General features: G+C 38.4%; 1 protein-coding gene and 1 long non-coding RNA gene across 2 annotated transcripts; one reads left to right on the forward strand and one right to left on the reverse strand.

The window, feature by feature from the left end:
• Positions 1-224: 224 nt before the first annotated feature.
• Positions 225-11,856, reverse strand: LOC108695296. Its single transcript, XR_001932124.2, has 3 exons — positions 11,526-11,856; positions 4,886-5,021; positions 225-1,341 (listed from the first exon to the last, which is right to left on the reverse strand). It is a non-coding gene; the product is annotated as an uncharacterized LOC108695296 (long non-coding RNA).
• Positions 11,857-13,869: 2,013 nt separating this feature from the next.
• On the forward strand, positions 13,870-15,837 carry sox17a.S (SRY-box alpha 17 S homeolog). Its single transcript, NM_001089667.1, is given in 2 exon segments — positions 13,870-14,230; positions 14,619-15,837. Coding segments are annotated over 2 exon segments (1,134 nt in total). The 5' UTR covers positions 13,870-13,953; the 3' UTR covers positions 15,476-15,837.
• The last annotated feature ends 2,896 nt before the right edge of the window (positions 15,838-18,733 follow it).

The raw sequence follows: 18,733 nt of genomic DNA on the forward strand, positions 1-18,733 counted from the left end.
CGCACCCTGGCACTTTTGCGCCAGTGTGTGGTAGTGCGGGCTGGCGCTAGGGCCGCTCGGAGGGCATGGCCTAGGGGCGCCCGCCCAGCGAATCCGTCGCTGTCTACAAGAGATTTCTAAAGCTTGGGACTTAATGTTAGGCACAGATTAATTCTAGCAGTAAAAGGAACCATATAATCTATAATGTGTTTTAGAGGAACCACACAAGGCTGAAAGAAGTCATCAAAATATCAGAAAACGATTAATATTTCAGTGTTAAGCCATAGTTGGTGTATCTGCTAAAAGTTATTGCACATGATAAAGAATTAATTTGCTGTATCTTTCCATTAAAAGATCTGAGCTGGGTTTTCAGTATTGCTTGCCTAAGAAGGAGAATAGCCTTCAATGAACAAAATAGGCTATGGTCTCATACCAAATTAAGAACCCAAGGCAAAACTAAATATTTAGATATAAGCTGGTGCATGGCCTTTTAAATATAATGGGTGCCATTGGTGCCCCAGCATCAACTCTCTGGGTTTTCTTATAGCTAAACTGATGGTCTATAATCATATGGTTTCCCTAAACTTATTTTTCTAACACATTACAGTGTGATAATTTTTGCTATTGTCATATTTTTCTTAATTTCAAAATGTTTTTATACATTTGTAAAATGCACAGTGGCATGCTCAATCAAATGATACAAAGCCAAGCTGATTTGAATTATTTTATGACCAGGTGAAAAGTTGTATTACCTGGGAGACAATATAAAGTCCTGGAAATAACTTCATTATGTCTGGATTAGGGTGACATATTATTGTCTAGGAAGATCTGGGGATAATGTCATTAAAAAGGACATTTTACTGCTTTTGTGCTCATGTTTCCTCATGAGGCAACTTCGGGCAACTTCGTAAAACGAAGTGCTCCGTGTGCCATCCCGCTGGCGATTTAGATTCTAGCAGGTGAGAAGGCAGTTTGTGGGAGATTAGAAGAAGAGGCGATTTGTCAGCGGGCTGCTAAATCTCCCCGAATCTTCGCATGCTTCTCTGCCCAAAGTGGGACACAAGCTGTTTGAGAGGATGAGGAGAAATTTGAGACAAGGACTTTTTGATTTAGGAAAATCTGCAAACAAAGTTTAGCTGGTCATACGTTCAGTCAGTTTGGTCCTTTTCAGGTGGCTTTCCCAAGTATTGCTCCATGTGGGTGTGACTGGTGTCTTTCAGTAGAGAATTTAAAGACACTCTTGTGATGCTACCAAATCACGTACAATGTGTATGGAATGAGAATGCAATCTACTTATGGTTTCATGGATGTCACTGCAGTTGGTGACATATCTCCTTCATTTAGTGTTTCCTTTTGTTCAGCCTGAGAAAATACAATATGGCCTAATTAGTAAACACGTATTCCTTAAACCAACGTTAAGGACTTACACTTACACTACTTTCTGCAGGAGCATCAAGACTAAACACATTGGCTTGGGATGCAACAAATTCATGATATCAAGATTTGGCAAAATACTGACTCTTCCACAAAAGATTTATTCAAATACCAAACAGAATGTGAACTCTCCTTTGCATATTCTAATCTGAGAAAAATATAAAAATTGCATTATGTGTGACCAAAAACTTGCTGCATTCAGTTGTTCGTGACTGTATGGGTTCAGATTCAATTCAGCTAAACACTTTCAGGGGAATGTAATAAAAGTCGCAAAGAGCAAAACAATTCGCACCAATAAGACTAAAAATCCACATCTCGCAATGTAATATTGTTCCTTAAACTGTTATTGCATTGCGAATTTTAATTGCGCATTGCGAATTTTAATTGCGCAATCATAAGAAGTGCTTGAAGGTGTCGTAATCTTTTGGAGCAAACATAACGACTTTTTCAGTAAGAAGTTTTATTACATTGACTGCGCATTGGCGCAAACTATAAAATTCGCAAACTGTCTTTCAGTGTCAGAAGTGGTCGCTAAACAGTTTCCGGGCTCGCAAAAGCTATATTAAATTCGCACAAAGCAAAAATTGTTCGCACAAAGGCATAACTTTTCGCATTGCGAATAGTTTTTCCATTAGCGATTTTTATTACATTCCCCCGTTTGAATTTAACTCAGTATGAATCTTTTTGAATTCAGCTGCCTTCTGAACCGAATCCTAGGAAAGCAAAATGATCAAGCTAAACATTCCATTAAATCTATTTCCAGATTAAGTTCAGAAATTGTATTATATTATATTTGGGGGCATTTGGAAATGATATGTCGATGATATTCTGTAACTGTATGCGCATGTTTATATAAGATTACAAAAATGTTAATTTGCTTCTTTCAGCGTCAGCCATTCAAATTCCTCCTCTGACAATAAATACATTATATTTACAGTGCTGTTTTTGAAAAATATCACCAAATACTATTGCAATCATAGAAGGTCGAACACACCAAATACTCTTGCAATTAAAACATATATATTTTTGATATAAGAGCATTTAAAAATCTGGAATGCTGCAGGTGAAATGATAGGAAATTAGTACATGTGAGAAGTCTCTTTTTCATTTCCCAGTAAGTCAAATAAACGGTAACCTGGCACTTCCTTGAATTTCAAAGAGAAGCCTTTGATGTTTGAGTCTATCTAAAGATTTGGGTATTAATTGTCTCAGGTAATCAATGGGTTTCTAAAGGAAGGTTGATTATTAAAACATTCAGATTGACTCATCCCACTTTCCTCTGCGTCTACTGTTATAAACAATATAGTGAAACTATAGACAGCGGTGTCAGGCAGAAGGCAAGTGTGTCTAGAATGGAAATGGGTTTACCTGTAAGTGAATATTTGTGGTAAGTTGTGTTTGGCATATTGCTGTTAATAGGTGCTACAGTTTAATAATATGCAATTATAAAACCGGTTCAGTTTGCTGTAGATGAAACATTTACAATTGCAAAGAGACAATGGGGTGGGGGTGGGATTAATTAAAGGGAGTTGGATTTAAGATGGCCATAGACGCAAAGATCCGATCGTTTGAATCCTCGAAAGATCGGACTTCCCCATCTCCCGACCTGCCACTAACCATTCAGATCAAATAAAGTAGAAAAAGAACAGATCAGTCGATGTTCTGCCCCTGACAGCAATCGAACAAAAGTTATGTCCGACCAAAGTTGGTGACAGTCTCCCTCTGAAAATCGTATGATCGGCAATACACGCAGAGATATTATCGGCAGCCGACAGAAATCTTTTAACCTGTCCGATCGACCAAACGACCGATCTCCATGGGACAAAAAATGTCTGGACTCTCCACACATGGTCTATGGCCATCTTAAGGGTTAGCAATGCACAAAAACCCAGAAAAATAATAATGCTTAGTTTATGAAATACCATCTGTGGCTGCTTTCTCCCATAGTGCAGCTCAACAGGAAAAAGAACATATTAGTTTGCCCAGGAAATGGTTAATTCTCTGAAGATTTTTTAATCTACAAAATGTTTTCTTTTATAATTATCTAAAACCTCTAGAGTAGTAAAATTGGATGTAGAAGAGAATTGTATCCCTGGGCAAAGATTACATTTAAATTAAAAATGCTCACATTAATGTGTCTATATTTATGCCAACTCCTTTTGGGGGCTTTACAACTCCTTTAAATCTATCACCCAGTGATACTTTTTTTCCTACATTCATTTTACAGGTACAGGGTCTGATATCCAGAATGCTGGGGACCTGGTGTTTTCTGGATAAGAGATCTTTCTGTAATATGGCTGTTGACTATGACAAAAAAAATGTAAACATTAAATAAACCGAATAGGATTGTTTTGCTTCCAGTAATGATTAATTATAACGTACTGGGGATAAAGTACATTACAAAGACAAAGTTAATCATTTTTAAAAAGTTAAATTATTTGCTTAAAATATCTTCTATGTGAGATAGCCTTCCCGTGCTTTGGAGCTTTCTGGATAATGGGTTTCCAGATATTGAATACCATGCCTGTAATAAAATATACGTTTTTATCTATTCAGTTTGGAGTCTACATAAAGTGGGAAGGTATGATTGTCTATGACATTTATTGCAGAAACAGTTTTTTGTTGCTGTTTGCATTCCTTTGGCATATACTGCACACCACTCAGTTCTCGTCAGTTCACAGGTGAGAGAGCTAAGCCATAACATTTTGTGTTTTATTATCATTAATGACTGGATCCATAAAGGCAACTTTTGATTGTGCTATAAAGTATTTTGACTAGGATGGGAAAATGCTGCTGGTGGTTTTGGAGTCACTTGTGAAAATTTGCTTGCAATCCCTGTTTGAACCACAACATGAGCCAGGAGACTTTAATTTGCCTTTCAGGTGAAGCAACTTTAATTTGTAACCCCCCTGCTGATATCTTTGGGAGTCCCTCTGACAACTGTTCCTCACAAAGCCTGTAAGTCACCTGGTGATGTGATTCATAATATAATTTCCAGGAGAGTGTCTCAGCTGACACTTGTAGGGCTCTCACAAATGTAGATACTTACATTCCTTCCTACACTAGTCAGTCCCAGTAAAGCTGGGTTTCCCCTGCTGGGAGAAAAGTATGGTTCAGTATAAGAAAGCCAAGCCCATACAGGGAAAATAAAGCTCTAAATGAACAGCTTTATATCTATCCATGGAGCTGATCTAAGTAACCAGAGGTACAATAACTATAACACTGAAGATTTCCCCAATTCTACTTTCACACCTGTGCTGCAGCACCTTCACTCCCCATTCCCTACTCATTGCCAATAGACACACTGTTCCAATGTAAATTTGCACACTGGCTATAGTCACTACCCAGTGAAAAATGGAAAATACAAGGGGCTGCAAAGACTGGGGATGGGGAGGGGGCAGAAGTCACAGACATAGCACAGGTACTGATACACATATACCTCAACACTCACACTCCTTGGTAATTTACTCACTTGGGTCATTGTTGTGGATCACACTGGTCTAGTTTCACTCACTTACACACTCTCCAGTCCAGTTCACACCATCATTGTCTGTTAACACAGTCCCATTATGATAAAGGCACTGAGAAGACCCCTCTTTGGAAAGGATCTGAAATGGAAAACTATTTTATCATTAATGTTTTTATTAATTAATGAAAACACTTCGGGGCACATTTACTTAGCTCGAGTGAAGGAATAGAATAAAAAATACTTCGAATTTGGAAGTATTTTTTTGGCTACTTCGACCATCAAATTGGCTACTTTGACCTTCAACTACGACTTCAAATCGAACTATTCTAACTAAAAATCTTCGACTATTCGACCATTCGATAGTCGAAGTACTGTCTCTTTAAAAAAAACTTCGACCACCTACTTCGCCACCTAAAACCTACCGAGCACCAATGTTAGCCTATGGGCTAGCTTTTTTTGATCGAAGGAAAATCATTCAATCGATGGATTAAAATCCTTCGAAACTTTAGATTTTTCCTTCAATCGTACGAATGAAGGAAATGCGGTAAATCCTTCGATATTCGAAGTTGAAGGATTTTACTTTGACGGTCGAATATCAAGGGTTAATTAACTCTCGATATTCGACCCTAAGTAAATGTGCCCCTTCATGTAAATGAGTGTAAAGTATATTTCTTTTGTTTTGTTTTCTATCCCTCCTGATAATACAGGAGCTATTATAATCATATCCATGTCACTAGACTTTAGTCGAGGTTTATATCAATATTTTTTCAGATTTATTGTATTATACTTTTATCAACAGTAAAGTTATTACGGTAGTTTGCAATACAATGTAACCTTTTGGATAGGCTTAACTTGATGAAACAATGTCTTTTTTTCAATTTCAGTTCCTTTATAATAACTTTATCACTTCCCTGCTGTAACCAAGTGACATTCTGTTTGTGGGTTGGACATTCCAACAACTGAAAGGCACAACCCCCTCCACAATTTAAAGTCCTGCTTTAAGTCTGCATTTTAAGGTGGCCATACACGGGCAGATTTTTTACTTCCAAACGACCGATTTCAGAACGCTTCGATAATATTGATAACCTAGCAGCGTACAAACGATCGTCGGACGACCAATCGTCTTGACATTATCGTTCGCAAAATTGATCGGATGAGTTTAAAAATTTTAGTTGTTCAGGGATAAAATCGGACAGTGGATGTGAATTACAGATATTTGTCGTAGAACGAAAGTTCTTTGCGCATGTCAGGATTGTAGCACCTGAATGTTCTTTGCAGAAACTTCATTTGTAACCATATGAACTATGTAAAGAAATAAATTGGTGCTGACTGCAGGAATATCACCCGATCACCTCATATGTGAAAGAAGTTTATTATGCCATAGCAAGACATAAATCCATATGTCTGCATGAAGCAGATCGTTCATTGCAGAACGATAAAAGTATGCCCGTGTATAGCCACCTTTAAACAGTAAAAAAAAATGAGATACCGTCTTAAATATAACAAATCGGTAAGACAGATAATCACAAAGACTACAGATTTTGAAACTGGTTTATATCAAATACATGGTACTTTTAAAAGGGTTGTTCACCTTCCAAACACTTTTTTCAGTTCAATTGTTTTCAGATTGTTCTCCATAAACAAATATTTTTTTAAGTTTCTTCATCTTTTAGGGGCCCATTTACTTAGTTCGAGTGAAGGAATAGAGGAAAAAAAGTTTGAATTTCGAATGGTCGAATATGGCTACTTCGACCATCGTATGGGCTACTTCGACCTTCGATTAAGACCTTCGACTTCGAATCGAACGATTCAAACTAAAAACCGTTCGACTATTCGACCATTCGATAGTTGAAGTACTGTCTCTTTAAAAAATTCTTCGACCCCCTAGTTCTCCACCTAAAACCTACTGAGGACAATGTTAGCCTATGGGGAAGGTCCCCACAGGCTTCCTAACAATTTCCTGATCGAAGGAATATCCTTCGATCGATGGATTAAAATCCTTTGAATCGTTCAATTTGAAAGATTTAATAGTTCTATCGAACAATTATTCCTTCGAATAGGAATAGCGGTAAATCCTTTGACTTCGATATTCGAAGTCGAAGGATTTTACTTCGACGGTCGAATATCGATGGTTAATTAACCCTCGATATTCGACCCTAGGTAAATGAGCCCCTTACTGTTTTCCCAAAAAAGTTTAAAGGGATACAGTCATGGGAAAAAAATTTTTTTTAAAAACACATCAGTTAATAATGCTGCTCCAGCAGAATTCAGCACTGAAATCCATTTCTCAAAAGAGCAAACAGATTTTTTTATATTCAATTTTGAAATGTGACATGGGGCTAGACATTTTGTCCATTTCCCAGCTTCCCCTGGTCATGTGACTTGTGCCTGCACTTCAGGAGAGAAATGCTTTCTGGCAGGCTGTTGTTTTTCCTTCTCAATGTAAGTGAATGTGTCTCAGTGGGACATGGGTTTTTACTATTGAGTGCTGTTCTTAGATCTACCAGGCAGCTGTTTTCTTGTGTTAGGGAGCTGTTACCTGGTTACCTTCCCATTGTTCTTTTGTTTGGCTGCTGGGGGGGAAAGGGAGGGGGTGTTATCACTCCAACTTGCAGTACAGCAGTAAAGAGTGATTGAAGTTTATCAGAGCACAAGTCACATGACTTGGGGCAGCTGGGAAATTGACATGTCTAGCCCCATGTCAGATTTCAAAATTGAATATAAAAAAAATCTGTTTGCTCTTTTGAGAAATGGATTTCAGTGCAGAATTCTGCTGGAGCAGCACTATTAACTGATTCATTTTGAAAAAATTTTTTTTTTCCCATGACAGTATCCCTTTAATGTTCCTGTATCTAGTGTCTTGGTCTGGCAGTTCATTGATCCAGGAGCATTAAGAACTGTTACAATTTGCTGCATTTAGTTGATACAATTAGTTGATACATTTCTCAGCAGTATCTGTGGAATATTAGCAACTATTGTATCAATTCTAACAGCTGCCTTAAGGGCTAGTCCACACGGGGAGATAGCGACGCGTTTGCGGTCGCGGCGACAAAGCGCCGCGACAGTCGCCGCGACCGGCGCAGGCGACAGTTTTGTATGGGCGCCTATGTAAAAACGCCTGTGCTAACCACACGAGGCGATGCGCTTTTCAACAGTCGCCTGAAAATGCCTCGCCAGGCTTTTTCAGGCGACTGTTGAAAAGCGCATCGCCTCGTGTGGTTAGCACAGGCGTTTTTACATAGGCGCCCATACAAAACTGTCGCCTGCGCCGGTCGCGGCGACTGTCGCGGTGCTTTGTCGCCGTGACCGCAAACGCGTCGCTATCTCCCCGTGTGGACTAGCCCTTAATGAAACTCAGCGATTCTGATCAGCAGGGAACAATCTGAAACCAACTGAACTGAAAAAAAAGTGTTTGAAGGTGAACAATCCTTTTAGAGAGTCGGCGACCCACCTCCCCAGAGCTGCTTTAGAAGGTGAAAAATGAAACTGTACACTTCAATATTATGAAAACTATCACAAATAGAAAGTAGAAAGTAATTGGAAAAAGTCTTTATTTCAGGTAAACCATCTGAAACAATCTGAACTGAAACAAAATATAGTATTTGAGGGTGAACAACCCCTTTAATGCTCTTTTCATAGAAATTTACAGTTCTGGCTTGGAATAATCTATCCTGTATAGTGATTAAATTATTGCCTGGTCCTTCTAAAAAAGATTAATCAAACAAAATATTAAAGACCTTGTGGCCCCTAATAGCCTTGTTTCCTCCATTATAAACTCTTTCAGCAGGTGCTCCGACCCCATATAATCCAATATCCAGACGTCGTCTGACCTAGGCTCTCAGTAGCCCACGTTTTAAAGTGGAGCTAATTTCGTTTTATTGTACTCGTTACCTAATAACTACACCCTACCCCTTCACTGGACAGTGGGTTTAATAGACTAATTGATATGATTATATGTTTCAATACGCGCAAGTTGCGGTTTCATTCCAAGGGCTCATCCGATTGGATTTATATGGCTCTGCCCATCCCAATGACCGAGCCTGACTCTTTATATGCAAAATCAAATTCGTGTATATACTCTCTGATGCTGCAATACAGAAAAGTGTTGTGTCTTATATCTTCCTATATTTATTCATTTACAAACAAAACAGTGTATAATGTTCTGAATAAAAGCAATTCATTGTTGTGTATGATCAAACAACCACTTATAGGTCATTCAATTCGTTTGAGTTGCATATATTTTAAACAAACGAAAAATATATTAATATATAAAAATACATATCGATTCGATATATATATATATACACACACATACACACATATTAAAGCGGCCATACTCAATAAGTACATTAGGGGCCGAAACGTTGCATTCACACTAATTTCATGAAAAAAACAGCATTATCTTTTTATGCTGTTTTTTTAATTTTATTCTCTTAGTTGTCAAATGTTCTGAGTATATGTGTTTACGAATATTATTTATTAGAAACATAAAGCAGGAGTCTCATATCATTGCAATAATTATTTATTTATTTTTTTTGCTATTGGCAGGAATGTGCCAGAGGGGGTTCCCTTATAACAGATCTAGGCCATGAGATTCCTCTTACTTTTTTTTCCTGCTCTACTCACTCCAGCTAAATGATACCAACTTCCCAAACACAAAGGAGCAGCAGCACTTTATAATCCAATACTCCCCCTAAAGGTCATTTTCCTGCGAAAACATCTCACATTCAGGCAAGAAGGTTTTAGTGGCTCCTATATTTCATGAATATTTCGTTTGTATTGTGGAAAAACTGTTTAAGGTGCACGTTTAATGTTACTGTAAAACTGTGAAATACTAGTATTGCAGGGGGTCACAGCAAGTCCACTTGAGAAGAAAAGTACAGATGAACAAGAGCAATTAATCAGAATGGCATTTTCTAAACTTATAATATTTATTTATATAATTATCTCCAAACTGCCCAAAACTTCAAACTGTTGTGGAAAAAACATTATGACAAAGTCCAACGGGCTTTTTAACTTATAAGGTATAAACATCGCTCATATAGAGATGATAGATAAACAGAGCGATAGATTAGACAGATATTAGAAATATAGATATGTGTAATTAAAGTGGATGTAAACTTAAAATTCTAAGCAACTTCCCAATATAAGTTAAAAAATCAAGAGAGTTATTTTGTCTGTCCCTTTCTGCACTCCTACTCTTTTAGAAGAGATCATAAATCAACTCTTCTCCAGCCAACATTACATATTAAATATTATTTTACTTATCCAGCCAAGACAGGCCTGTTAATCACCTGTCTTCTGCTACATTGTTTCAACGGTAAGAACCACCAGTGCAAATGAACGGACAGATACTGTCTATCTATCATCTATCTATCTATCTATCTGTCATCTGTCTCTATCTAAGCATCCAACTATCGATCGACCTACATCTGTTTATCTACATTCCATCATCTCTATATGTGTTCTATCTATTATCTACTATATCTCATTTAAGATCTATCTATCTATCTATCTATCTATCTATCTATCTATCTATCTATCTATCTATCTATCTATCTATCTATCTATCTATTTATCTAATGATCTATCTATCTATCTATCTATCTATCTATCTATCTATCTATCTATCTATCTATCTATCTATCTATCTATCTATCTATCTATCTATCTAATGATCTATCTGTCTATCTATCTATCTATCTATCTATCTATCTATCTATCTATCCTCTATCTATTCATCTAATGATAAATCTATCTAATTAAAGTGGATGGAAATTTCCAATATACATTTAAAAAAATCAAATCAAATGAGTTATTTTGTCTGTCCCTTTCTGTACTCCTTCTCTTTTATAAGAAATCAACTCTTCTCCAGCCAACATTATTTAAATATTATTTTGCTTATCCAGCCAAAACAGGCCTGTTAATCACCTGGCTTCTGCTACATTGTTTCAACAGTGAGAACCACCAGTGCAAAGGAACAGATACAGCTGTCAAATGAAACTACATTTGCAAATAACTTCAACATAATTTAAAATGTTGAATGTATATGGTAAAGTCGGTTCGAATGACCGTTTCTTTCACTGGGCAGATGTGTATTTTTAAAGTAACAACTTTGCTGTGGGCTCCTCTAGCTGCTGGTTGACCCCATTGTAATCAATGGACAATACAACTGAATAACCTTACATTGCCCCATGTGTTATTTTATTGGTTGAGTAAACGATCAGTTATTTAAAGGAGAAGGAGGGGATGAGAGACACAGGCAGAATATGATTGATCTACAGTATAGGGGCTAATCGGAGCTTATTAAAAGGATCTATGATCTTACCCCTTTGGCCAGACTCAATGCTCTCCCCAGGGCACCCCTTCCCCCACCCAGGCACAACACACAGGCGATGGGCAGAGAGGAGCCGACATTACAGGAAGGCGGGCGGATACCGTTTTCTGCTCCCGCGGCATCTGTGGTTGACCCTGATAAGGCAAAGCCAGAAATAGAATCCTATTTGCATATAATAATGGATTTGCGCTGAGCGCTACAATATTGTGGGTTTGTGCCAAAGAGAATCAGTGTGTGTGTGTGCTGCAAAGAGAAGCAACTACTCCCCCATGTTGTAAATGACTAGTGGTCTGACATGCTACTTACACTGATATCTCTTTAGCTGACCTTCCAAATTGTGCTCCGGGAAGGCTTATCTGTTACCTGTTACCTGCTGACACTGGTGGGAAGGGAAGGATGAGGCGGACATGGTGTGTAAGTCTGTATGAAATGTACTGCCTGACTAGGAGGGGCCGGGGTGTGTGTTTGTGTGTGTGTGGGGGGGGTAGTCCTTTTACAGCGCTCACAAACACACCTTCATTGCTTCCAGCACAATGACGAGCAGAGTACCACACACACTGCAACTGCCAGCAGCCCACACTGCCACATAGTGTCACTGGCAGCAACACAAAATCTATCTATCTATCTATCTATCTATCTATCTATCTATCTATCTATCTATCTATCATCTATCTAATCTGTCTATATATCTAATCTACCTATCATCTATCTGTCTGTCTGTCTGTCTGTCTATCTATCTATCTATCTATCTATCTATCTATCTATCTATCTATCTATCTATCTAATCTATCTATCTAATGATGTATCAATCGTCTATATCATACATAGACACACAGAATTTGAATAACTAAATAGAAAGCATGTAGGCATATATCATATGTTACAATGTTTTCCACTATGGAAGAACATAATGATACAGTATAAATATCTGGTGAAATCTGCAAAAAAACAGAAAAGTGCTCATGGAAATGTTTCCAGGACACAAATCTGATCCAGCGTGGGGGGTAGTAATCCGATCCTTGGGAGCCCGTTCATACAGTTAGATATTGTGCTCTTCTGTTCTGTGCATTTACTCTGTAAAATATCACCCTGGGATAATTAGGGTGAATCTGAAAAGGTGAGCATAATGGTACACACGCACATACACTCACCCACACATAAATACACACTCACACTGATACACAAAAAGGCAAGGCTAATTGTACAGTAGGAATCCACCCGTTCACTATTACCAACGGTGTCGGTCAGTGAGCGGTATGGCAACTCCTGCCACAGTGCCAGGGTACGGCAGTCACACACACACACACACATATATTTCATGACATATAACTGAGCAAAGACCCTCGCTTGTGCCCATTGGTGCCAAAATCCTGCTGACTCCAGGAGCCTTCTTTTTAGTTTTAACAAGGGGATCTCACAGGCTGATATGATCAGCCCTTGAAACGAGATAGAGAGCAACATGTATTAGTGTGTATTTATTTGTGAGAGAGAAAGAGAAAGGGCGAGCATTAGTTGCAGTAGTGGGTGATGGGCACTAGGGAGAGAAGAGGGGGCATACGTAGCAGTAGTAGTGGGGGATATGGGTACTAGAGAGAGAAGTAGAGAGAGAGAATAAGTAGCAGTAGTAGAGGGAGCATTAGGAGTAGTAATTGGGGATATGGGAACTAGAGAGAGAAAGGGAGGAGAGTTTTAGTTGCAGTACTGGGAGAGTGGGAGATATGGTACTAGAACTAGAGAGAGAAATATAGAGAGAGAGAGCAAGTAGCAGAAGTAGTAGGAGCATAAGGAGTAGTAATTGGGGATATGGGAACTAGAGAAAGAAAGGGAGGAGAGCTTTAGTTGCAGTACTGGGAGATATGGTACTAGAACTAGAGAGAGAAACGGAGAGCATTAGTAGCAGTAGAGGGGTATCGGTACTAGAGAGAGAGAGAGAGAGAGAGAGAGAGAGAGAGAGCATTAGGGGTAGTAGTTGGGGATAGGGGAACTAGAGAGAGAAAGGAAGATGTTAAGATACTAGTGAAGGGATATGGGTACTACAGATAGGAGAGTATTAGATTGTAGTAGTGGTGGGGGTTATGGGAAGTAGGGAGAGTACGGGAGAGCATTAGGTAATAGTTACTACTATAGAGAGAGTAATAGAGACCATGAAGGAGAGGTACTGGGACAGAAATATTATAGAGAAATAAGAAGCAGCTGTAGAGTTAGTGGGACACAGAGAGAGAGAGGGGGGGGGACTGTTAGAAATGTTGGGGGGGGGTACAGACACAGAGAGAGGCGCTGGGGAACAGAAGAAGAGAGGGAGTGAAAGGGGCTGTTGAGAAAAGAGGGGTACCTACCTTAGAAAGAGAGCGAGAACCAAGCTCTGTACTCAAAATTCTTCTCCGTAAATATAATGACGCGCAATGATAAATATAAAGTTTTGCATCCCATGCAGTACAAGCTATACTATATATAATAGTTATACTAATAATTGATTATACAGCAATAACAGGACAGGGAACACAGGTGGTAGCAGCGCTGGGGGCGTGTCTGCGCTAATATCTCACTCCTCCTCTCACACCTTACCCAGCGCAAGCCCCGCCCCGGGAGTTGATTGGCTGAAGCGTTAGTTATAGTAACCCGGCAAGTGCTGATGCGCAGAGCAGTGAGACTCGCCGCTGAGCAGGAGCTTTAGGAGCAGCCAGTGACCAGCAGCAATCGCAATAGATTCTTCTCCTGTCCAACCCTCCTCATCATGAGCAGCCCTGATGGTGGCTACGGCAGCGACGATCAGAATCAGGGAAAGTGCTCAGTACCAATAATGATGAGTGGACTCGGGCAGTGCCAGTGGTCCGAACCCATGACTTCTCTCGGGGAGGGGAAACTGAAAAGCGATGCCAATTCCAGAAGCAAAGCCGAGGGTCGGATCCGCCGACCCATGAATGCCTTTATGGTGTGGGCAAAGGACGAGCGCAAGAGGCTGGCGCAACAGAACCCCGACCTGCACAACGCCGAGCTCAGCAAGATGCTTGGTAAGGTCCGGGGAGATTCATAGAATTATTAAATAGTCAGTGTATGGGTATATAATAAATCCCGTATATAATAAATCCTCTGTTTTAGTATTGAGCTTTATTCTGTTTATAACCTTGTTCTATTCATTATATTTTCAAATGAGCACCGCCTGGTCTGTGTTTTGGAAGTAATAGTGGGCTACTGTATAGCACTTGCACTTGTTTTAGCGCTAAATGTATAGGTTATATGTACAGTCAGTATAATATATATATATATATATATATATATATATATATATATATATATATATATATATATATATATATATATATATATATATATATATGCGTCAGGCTGCTTTCTTTCTGCCCCTGGCTGCCAGTCTAATTGTTCTCTTTGCGCCCTTAGGCAAGTCGTGGAAGGCTCTGAGCCTGGCAGAGAAGCGGCCCTTTGTGGAGGAAGCAGAGAGGCTGAGGGTGCAGCACATGCAAGACCACCCCAACTACAAGTACAGACCCCGCAGGAGGAAACAGGTGAAGAGGATGAAGAGGGCAGAGAACGGCTTCATGCACATGACAGAGGCGCAGGAGAGCGCAGTTATGGGCACTGATGGAAGGATGTGCCTGGAGAACTTCAACTTGGGTTTCCATGAGCAGACTTACCCCCAGCTTCCCCAGGCCAGCCACTACAGGGAACCCCAAGCCATGGCTCCTCATTATGATGGGTACAGTTTACCCACTCCTGAGAGCTCCCCTCTGGATTTGGCTGAGGCAGATCCTGTGTTCTTCACATCTCCAGCCCAGGACGAGTGCCAGATGATGCCCTACAGCTACAACTCCAGCTACACTCACCAGCACAACTCTGGCGCCTCTATGTTGGTAAGGCAGATGCCACAAACTGAGCAAATAGGTGAAGGCAGTCCAGTGGAGGGTATGATGGCATGCCAGAGCTCCCCACACATGTACTATGGACAGATGTACCTGCCAGGCTCTACCAGGCATCACCAGCACCCCCAGGCTGGGCAGCCTTCCCCTCCCCCCGAGGCTCAGCAGTTGGGCAGAGCAGATCAAACCCAACAGGCTGATATGATGGCAGAGGACAGGACTGAATTCGAGCAGTATCTCAGCTATGTGTCTAAGTCAGACCTGGGCATGAATTACCACGGGCAGGAATCTGTGGGGCCTACTGCAGACAATGGGCCCATCTCTTCTGTCCTTTCCGATGCCACTACTGCTGTATATTACTGCAACTACCCCAGTGCCTGAGCCCATGCCCTATTCACACACACACCTCATTATTGGGGGCCTAGTCGTTTCAGGCTAGAGAGAGTTTCCAGGGGAAGAAAACCTGACTCTGTGTCTTATTATCTTATTGACTCTCTAATTTATGTAACTTATTTTCCATACAACGGGGTCGGTAACAAATTAAATATTGTCTTCCTTTAGGACGAAAGAACTGGCTCCAGACTTACTGATCAAAATGACTGATCTCGATATTTTCATTGAATGCAATGTGAAACGGTGTGATTATTGTGTACGTGGTACACTGCTTTTATTTTTGTGCTTTTAAATCATTTTTATACATTGTTTTTTTTATTTTGCACTTTTATAAATAAACATTAAAATATCATCCTTATCGTTGTACAGTTACTTACTATGCTTTTTATAAAAAAAAATGCTGAAGTATTATGGGTAAAAATGGCAAAAGGGAAAAAACTAAAGTAAAATTAAAGCCAGTTTATCAGTGAAATCTATCTTTAGAAATAGTAGTGATATAACCGGTTGTTAATAACTTCTGGGAATGGCAAAGGCATAAAACTAAATTGGTTAAATTAAGAAAATATTATATATATATATATATCAATGGAATCTATCTTTAAAAATACAGTAGTAGTGAAATAAATAGTTGTTAATAACTTCTGGAAATGGCAAGGGGATAAGACTAAATTGGTTAAATTTAAGAAAGTAAATATATCATAGTATATATATATTATATATATCAGTGAAATCTATCTTTAGAAATAGTAGTCATATAACCAGTTTTTAATAACGTCTGGAAATGGGAAGGGGATAAAGCTAAATCGGTTAAATACATTTAAGAAATATGTATGTATAGAATGTATATATGCATCAGTGAAATAGTAGTGATACAACTGGTTGTTAATAAGTGCTGGTTGGTGATGTCATTTGATTCACAAGGTTAATTGAATCTTCTGTATCATACAAACAAAAAAAACCCTTTTGTAATATGTGCATATATTACAGGTTTACTGTATAAAAGCACCTCCTTGGTTACTTCTAATATTCCAAAACGGTATTACTGGGGCTGTTATTTTTCTTTACTACTATTTAAATATTAAGCAACCCTATAAACTAGGGATTCGTTCGAATGTGATAATACTTTTTTTTTATTAATTATTAATATATAATATTTTTTAAGACGAATATAATGTAGTATCTATCTAGCAATTGTTCTTCAAATGAATATATAATTACCGATTATTTCATGGGTACAAAAGGAAAATATCACGAATTTAAAACAATATATAACATACAAATAATACTTGCTATAAAAGATGCTTCGAAAGTTGGAACAGTTTTGTATACATGTCTGAAAGGAGGGTTGTGGGAGCGCTCCAAGGCTAAGTAAAATGATATAAATACAATACAAGTGCTACTGATCTGGCCAAATTAACTACAAAACAAGAGGGAGGATTGATCACTGCACATTCCCTGGTCCCCTGTCTCATAAAATAATATATTACAAAAACCGGGGGTTTTAGTTACAAAGTTATGATCATAAAATTGGTAAGCCCCCACTTCAAGGTAAACCCCACATAGCTGAAAAAAAAAACCCATAATCCTTGTTTGTATCAGAGTGGCACTTGCAAAAGAATTGGCAGTTTTGTTAAACATGGTTACTCTGCAATACAAGCGAGCTATCATACATAAATATATGTTTTACCAATTTAGATACGACTTTATAAACGTTCATGTATTTTCCCTACCACTAAAATGCATTATTGAAGGAGTTGTAAGTCCCACCAAAAAAGCAGAAAACAAGTAATCGTTCATACAGGACTATATATATATATATATATATATATATAATAATTAGTAATCAAGCTCGTTCCTTATCTTAGAGGATATAACGCATAAGTGATTCTACACTGTGACAAGCAAAAATCCCCCCTTATCTCCGAACATTAACGAGCTGTTAGATTAGCACCAGCCCCCATGTAATGACAGTCTCAACTCATGTGAAGCCCAACAAATTAGTTCACTGCGAGACCTAATAACTGACATTCTCCCAGTCATACCTTATCCATTTGACACTATTACTAAACTTATTTACTAAATCTCTTATGGTCATTTTAACGTTTTTTGAAGGTGTGGTTCACCTTCAAGTTAACTTTTAGTATGTTATAGAATGGCCAATTCCAAGCAACTTTTCAATTGGTCTTCATTATTGATTTTTTATCGTTTTTAAATGATTTGCCTTCTTCTTCTGAATCTTTCCAGCTTTCACATGGGGGTCACTGGCCCCATCTAAAAATAAATGCTCTGTAAGGCTTCAAATTTATTGTTATTGCTAATTTTTTATTCTCATCTTTCTATTCAGACCTCTCCTATTCATAGTCCAATCTCTTATTCAAATCAGTGCATGGTTGCTAGGGTAATTTGGCCTCTAGAAACCAGGTGCCTGAAATTGCAAACTGGAGAGCTGCTGAATAAGAAGTCAGAAAATACAATTAATAAAAAAATGAAATATGCAGGCGGAGACTCACACCCTACACTAGCATAAGCCTCTCTACATCATACTAAAAGGTAATTTAAAGGTGAACAACCCCCTTTAAAGGGGTTGCCCACCTTTAATTTAACTTTTAGTACAACATAGAGACTTATATTCTGAGACAATTTGCAATTTGTTTTAATTTTTAATTATTTGTGAGTTATTTAGCTTTTTCTTCAGTAGCTCGCCAGTTTCCAATTTCAGCACTCTGGTTGCTGGTTTCCTAGATTTGAATAGAAAAATCTGTAAAAAAAAAAAAAAGTAGCAATAACATTAATAGCCTTCCAGAACATTTATTTTATAGATGGGGTCAGTGACCATCTTTTGAAAGCTGGAAACAGTCAGAAAATGAAAAAATTAAGACCAATTGAAAAGTTGTTGAGACGCAGCCATTCTATAATATACTAAAAGTTAATTGAAAGGTGAACCACCCCTTTAGAAATGAGAATAAAATAAATATATCTACTGATTCACTAAGGGACCATCAGCAGTTTCTGTACGTTTTTTATGTCATATCGTAAAACCCTATTTTATCAATTATGAATATTCCAGGTTTTGAGGTCATCATACTTCTAATGTCTTCTTGGATGTTAGAAACCAGTGACAGATAAAAACTACAATGCTTAGTCAGTCATAATTCCTAAATTTTAACAAAAGGTAAAAATCACTATGGAAAATGATTTTCCAGCCAGGCACCTTCAGGAACAATAACACCAAGAAATTAATTACAT

The sequence above is a fragment of the Xenopus laevis genome, chromosome 6S (genome assembly GCF_017654675.1).
Source record: "Xenopus laevis strain J_2021 chromosome 6S, Xenopus_laevis_v10.1, whole genome shotgun sequence".
Classification (NCBI taxonomy): Eukaryota; Metazoa; Chordata; class Amphibia; order Anura; family Pipidae; genus Xenopus; species Xenopus laevis.